This window comes from Amphiura filiformis, chromosome 10, assembly GCF_039555335.1.
Source record: "Amphiura filiformis chromosome 10, Afil_fr2py, whole genome shotgun sequence".
NCBI lineage: Eukaryota > Metazoa > Echinodermata > Ophiuroidea > Amphilepidida > Amphiuridae > Amphiura > Amphiura filiformis.
Window position 1 is genome coordinate 51,446,119 of NC_092637.1, and position 7,048 is coordinate 51,453,166.

A 7,048-nucleotide genomic window follows, 5' to 3' on the forward strand; every position below is an offset into this window, starting at 1 on the left:
TTCGAACGTGACGACCAGCGTTTTTGATATCAATTTCATCTTTCATCAAGTAACCTTTAAAACATTTCCAATAATAATGACATTTTGCAAAAACTGGCAAATATTGTTTTGGCCATGTGGTTAAAACCGCGGGTTTTTTTTCACCTGCGGCAAAAACCTGCGAACCCTGACTTTTACTATCTAAATAACAAACAAGCAGTTAACGTGTCAACTATTTAGATCTCGAAGCCCTTAATAAGCAATTATGGCTGTTCATTTTTAAATACTGGAGGTTAATTACTTTAAATAGTTTGATCTATATATGTGTTTTCTGAAGGATCGTTCCTACAAAGTGTAGAATCTAATATCTATGGTATGCCTCTTCTTGAAACATACAATTCCACGTGGAAATGTATATAGGGAATTGTAGAGCGTAAGATACTCCATGTTCAATTATTTTATTTTTTCTAACGATATTCTTTTGGAGCAGTCACCTTGATGTCTTTTTATCGTATTGTGGCGTACAGATTAGGGCTTCTGGCTCAATACCGGGACCGACCGTCGACCCGGTTTTATTCAGAGTTCAGCGATCGAGTACTTGCTAACATGTACCGGTACCGTGGATGTTGTATGTACACACGTCGAGCGCGATATGCTCCGTGCAGTATACCTGTTACGATCGGCGAGCGTAGTACACGCATTGTAGGCGTTGGAGTGAATCGCAATTTTCTTCGTTATACCTCATTTGTTTGGCTCGAAATTAAAAGGGGATAATGTGATCAGTGAAAACAAACATTTAAACAAGAATATATTCTTTATGCAAATCACACATTATTGCTTTAACTTTACCTATAATTTATGTTATTAACTGGATGACTAATCTACACCAAGATATTTGCTTCAAACAGTTTCATTAGCGTTTAAAATAAATAAATATCCAAATCATATCCCACTGTTAAGCTCTTACTCAAAGTAGCTTATAGCATTGTTGGTTATAAATATTCACATTGTTTGTTAACCCCTTGACATTTCTCTTTATAATCATGTCATTGGTGTCCCGAGGTAAAAATCAACATTAATTTATTTCTAATAATTATCATATTCACACAAAGGAGTAATTGTTCCATACCAATTAATCAGAACTTCCACAACCTGCTCCCATGACCTTTATACACAAGGGTCCGTTCTAATATGCTCATTTAAATGCAATGTCATGATGTCACGTAGATTATCAATTATTAATATATGACTAGAAGTTAAATGACTAGATATAAAGCTCACGACCACTGATGCGGTTAGTAATTAAAATTTAAAAGCACTGCTTCTGGTGATACCGTTCAAGTTTAAATGTAGTGGGTATCAACATAAGGGTGGCAAAGGGTGATGTGATCAAGCAAAATGAGTCGGATGTCGGCAATATTGATTTTATAATAGCAAATATTAGTATTCAACCTTCTTCGTCTTTTATTGTTCTGAATTACACTATAATGCTGAAAAGCATACATCACATCGTAGGAACGAGACTACCAGTTCCCGCGGGAGATGCAGTGAGCCTGGAAAGCACCTGTGATCAAGATGGCATACCCTGCTATCGAAAGCTAAGAAACGTGAGTTTTATTCTCTGGATTTGTCTATCAAAAATAAAATAATTATTACGAACAATCCTACAGATGAAACTTTTCAGTGTTATACGAAGTCGTCATGGCCAGAAAGCAGTCAAACTCATACGTGATCTTGAGAATACAGACCAAAAACTAGTGCGTCATCGGCAACATCTGACATTCACGCACCGGTGTAAGGACAACAACATTACACCGTCAAGTTTGTGGATTCGCTGCCCAATCAACACAACAAAAGCTAAAAACATCATCAACAAAGCGGAAAAGGAATTAGTCAAAGAACGTATCCGAGTAGTAAGAAACAAAGTCAAATGGTTGGAAGAAGAGAAAATCGAAGTATAATGATCTAGAAACACTGCAAATTACAGACCCGGAAGTACAGTGTGAAGTAGAGCGGCACATTGTAAACAAAGTAAAACGCGAATCAAAGAAGACGAAAGAACGTCACATCTCCAAGTTAAACAAGCTCAAATCCAAAAAGGAAGAAAAAATCACAGCAGAAAACAACAAGGACCTTGACCTAAGCGGCACGCAACTCAAGAAATGGCGAGAAAAATGGGTAAGAAATATATCAGAAAAAGAGCTTACCGATCCTCAACAGAAATTGTTATCACGGGGTTTAGGCTTTGCTGTGTCAGCCGATAGGATTCCCAATGATGAATTCATCGTGGCATGTGAGACAGCCTGTGCAAAACTACCTGCCGATGAAGCACAAAACCTTCGTATGGAAGTTGCAGGCACACTTAAGTCAGCCAAAATACCCACTTCAAACATTTCCAAAGATGAAAGAATTGCCCTCAAAGAGCTTCAGAAGTCAAATGATCTTCTCATTATGGGGGCCGATAAAGGAAAATGTACTGTTGTGCAATCAAAAGACACGTACGAGAACAAAGTGGAAACCATGTTGAGCGATGAAAGAACTTACGAAAAGCTCAAAAAAGACCCCACCCCAAGTTACAAAAGGAAGCTTGTCAGCATTTTACAAAGGCTAAAATCTGAGAAGAAGATTGATGAAGGACAGTACCGGTTACTTTATCCCACAGGCGAGAACACCACTCGTTTACACTGCACTACAAAAATACACAAACAGGGTGACCCAAATAAGACCAATTGTAGATTGTATCGGCAGTGTAAGTTATCAAACTTCAAAAGCCTTAGCAGAGATCCTTGCACCAATCGCAGGGAATACTGAACACCACGTGACCAACTCAAAATCTCTCGCAGAAGAGCTAACAGGCATTTACATAGATGAAGGAGACATGTTCAACTCACACGATGTTGTATCTCTTTTTACTAACACTCCGGTAGAGAAAGCGTTGGAAGTCATCAAGACGAAACTAGAACAAGATATTTCTCTTCCATCACGCACAAATCTCAGTGTGGAAGACGTTATGGAATTACTTGAGTTTACTGTGACAACTACATACTTCTCTTTCCGTGGCAACATATATCGCCAACGCTTCGGGACAGCTATGGGTAGCCCAGTAAGTGCCATAATCGCCAACATTTATATGGAGTGGTTGGAAGAACAGGCCATTGTCAACGCACCACTAGATTGCAAACCAAAATTATGGCGGCGTTATGTCGATGATGTCCTCGAAATCATCCAAAAGGGCACAACCGAGCAGCTAACCGAACACCTCAATTCCATAGACCCCACCGGAAACATAAAATTCACCCATGAAGAGGAGGACGATAGAAAGATACCATTCCTTGACACCCTGATCGTTCGAAAACCAGATGGAACAGTCAAGTTATTGGTCTACCGTAAAAAGACCCACACAGACCAATACTTGAACTTTACCTCACAACATCCTCTTCACCAAAAACTCGGCGTTATAAGAACACTCTTAGATAGAATGCAGAACATAGTGACTGAAGACGAAGACAAAAAGGAAGAGGAGGAAAGAATAAGAATAGCCCTTGCAAACTGCGGCTACCCAAAATGGACAATTGAAAAGGTCAAACAACAAATGAAAAACAAAGCTAAGAAAGACACAAAAACCAAAAAATCAGACAACGATCCATCTAAAGGAATGGTCGTCATTCCATACATTGAAGGACTTTAGGAAAAGCTTCAACGCATTTTTTGGAAACACCGGATCGCTACTGCCATGAAACCCCACAACACGTTAAAGAGCCTTCTAGTGCATCCAAAAGATAAGCGGGATCCCAACGAGACCTGTGAAGTGGTATACAGAGTGGATTGCAAAGGATGCGACAAAATGTATGTGGGCGAAACAGGTAGAGCGTTTGCAACAAGACTGAAAGAACATCAAAAGGACGCCGAGAAGATAAGAAGCAACAGAAATTACACCAGAGCAAAAAGAAAGGAATCATTGACAGAACAAAACAAGTCCGCCATTACTGACCACATTTCTCAAGAAAACCATGTTATCAACTGGGAGGGGGCGAAAATCATAGACAAGGACTCAAATCAACACACCAGCAAGATCCGCGAAGCAATATGGATTCGCAGAGGGGGCGACAAAACCATGAACAGGGACATTGGAATGTATTCTCTTGACCACGTATATGACTCACTGATTAAGCATACATCACATCGTAGGAACGAGACTACCAGTTCTGAGTGAGCCTGGAAAGCACCTGTGATGCAGATGGCATACCCTGCTATCGAAAGCTAAGAAACGTGAGTTTTATTCTCTGGATTTGTCTATCAAAAATAAAATAATTACCCTATAATGGTCATATCTCTGTAACCGTAAGTCTAATCTACCAAAAAAACGTTGACAACGTAAAGAAATCAGCAAGTTTAAAAAAACTCACCTCGGCTCACTTTTTGAAACTTGGTCCCATTTTGTAAAAGGTATTGATTTAAACTTCATCATATTTATATCAATTTAAAACATTTCCAGAAGTGTGGTAGGCTTGTAATCTTGTTGGAAACGCTGTATTCTGTTGAAATAAAATAAAAACACTGATTTGCTGTTGGTATTCAAAATGGGACCAAGTTTCAAAAAGTGAGCCGAGGTGAGTTTTTTTAAACTTGCTGATTTCTTTACGTTGTCAACGGGTTTTTTTTGGTAGATTTCTTTTCTTTTTATGAATGTAGCCAAGCAGCTCCCAGCTTGGAAAGTCATCAGGTTACAAAGTGCTCCACAAAACGAATAAAACGAAAAATAGACGTTTGAAGTTGCTGTTCTTAATTTATGACAATAAATAATTAAACAAAACTTTATCAGTCGTTTATTTTTAAAACTTGCTCGTCACACGTGACTGACGCGTACACAATGATCAATATATATTTTAATATACTTTAATTATTCAAGGCAACGTAAATATGTAAAGAAAATGTAAATATGAACAACACACACCCAATGTTGACAATGCCAGAGAGACACAGAGAGTAAGTCCGATTTACTTCAAGTTGGAACTGGTAAATACGCATATATTTAAGCCTATACTACGGAAGCGGCTAAATGCCCCGACTGGGCAAGATAATCGTGTTTTAATGTTTGTGGTTCTTTGTAGCCCTGCGGGGTAATCTACTTGGCTATCCCACTTTCGCGGTTTGTGGTTCTTTGTAGCCCTTCGGGGCAACCTAGTTGGATATTCCTATTAAGCGACGGTTGTCGGCGATCTTTCGTGGTTTGTGGTTTTCATCAAGCCCTGCCCTCTATCGGGAGCTAATTTATAGTTTAAGCTTGTTGGATATCCATATTTCGCGGTTTGTGGTTCTTTATAATCTATAGGCCTGCGGGCAATCTAGTTGGATATACAAATTTCGCGGTTTGTGGTTCTTTGTGGCCCTGCGGGGCAATCTAGTTGGATATCCCTATTAAGCGGCGGTTGTCGGCGATCTTTCGCGGTTTGTGATTTTAATTTCCCTTATCAAGCCCTGCCCTCTATCGGGAGCTAATTTACAGTTTAAGCTTGTTGGATATCCATATTTCGTGGTGTGTGATTCTTTGTAGCCCTGCGGGATATCCAAATTTCGCGGTTTGTGGTTCTTTATAGCCCTGCGGGGCTATCTAGTTGGATATAAATATTGAGCGGCAGTTGTTGGCGATCTTTCGCGGTTTGTGATTTTAATTTGTTGGATATCCATATTTCGCGGTTTGTTGTTCTTTATAATTGATAAGCCTGCGGGCAATCTGGTTGGATATCCAAATTTCGCGGTTTGTGGTTCTTTGTAGCCCTGCGGGGCAATCTAGTTGGATATCCCTATTAAGCGGCGGTTGTCAGCGATCTTTCGCCGTTTTTGATTTTAATTTCCCTTATCAAGCCCTGCCCTCTATCGGGAGCTAATTTATAGTTTAAGCTTGTTGGATATCCATAGTTCGTGGTGTGTGATTTTTTGTAGCCCTGCTGGACAATCTAGTTGGATATCCAAATGTCGCGGTTTGTGGTTCTTTATAGCCCTGCGGGGAAATCTAGTTGATATCAGTATTGAGCGGCAGTTGTTGGCGATCTTTCGCGGTTTGTGATTTTAATTTGTGACAATTTATAATATTTATTACAAATATAATTTCAGACAGAGCTGTGGACAGAGCCACTGATAAATGTGTTTTAAATGACGAAGATGTCATGATAGTCAGGCATGGTGAAAGCATCTGGATGGTGAAAGTAGGCCTAGGTCTAAATATGAATAAAAATCAAACATGTTTGTTTGATGAAAAAAAATATAATATCACAATAGCAATGGATGTTCGAGATGGTGTTATTCTTGATTTATGACAATAAATTGGTTAATAAACATTAAAAAAAAGTAGTGGGAAGTTTCGAACTTGAGCAAAAAGTCATAAATGGATTAGAAGTCCAGGACCTTAACCGCTTCGCCACGGGAACGACCCGATATAACGACATGTGAAAGTGAAGTATTTATTAATATGAATGTATTCTGTGCTGTGGTCCGGAAAGAATAAAAGAATTGTGAAAAACTTGATTTTTTGGTGAATGGGATCCAGATCCAGGGATCTTGTGTCATACCAGCTACCCGACAAGGAAGAGCAAACAATATCTTGAGCTACAATAACATCCAATCTCGTGTGAATACGTACAAGTATTCGTTTTTTGTTCGAACAATACCCATCTGGAACCGTCTACCAACAACAGTGGTTCAAGCATCTTCTATAAAGCAGTTTCAGACGCTGGCCCTTCCAGTGCTGAGGGAGATGCAACCCACCTCCACCCACCAGAATCTGTAGGCAGCCATGGTTTTTTACTTGCACCAATGTAATTTCTGAGCACCCGAGGCACTTCTGCACAGCACATTCTCCAAGGACAAGCGTCAGCTTACTTATGGAGTAATCATCTCAAGACTCAAGACTCAAGACTCAAGATTTGTATGTAGGGTATCCAGGAAAATGCTAGGGTATATTTGAAAGTGAATCTCAAAAAGTAGTGCGACAGTGACAGCCATGTATGGCTGTAGCAGTGTCGAAAGATTGTGGATATCAGTATGATTAGCTATGATTTTCCACTAATTT

The 7,048-nt window shown here is 39.4% G+C and overlaps 1 protein-coding gene across 1 annotated transcript; it reads left to right on the plus strand.

Annotated features, from left to right (window-relative positions):
• The first annotated feature begins 2,608 nt into the window (after positions 1 to 2,608).
• LOC140161959 (uncharacterized) lies at positions 2,609 to 3,667 on the plus strand. Its single transcript, XM_072185253.1, has one exon. It carries the CDS (start codon positions 2,609 to 2,611, stop codon positions 3,665 to 3,667), a length of 1,059 nt encoding a protein of 352 aa, XP_072041354.1.
• The last annotated feature ends 3,381 nt before the right edge of the window (positions 3,668 to 7,048 follow it).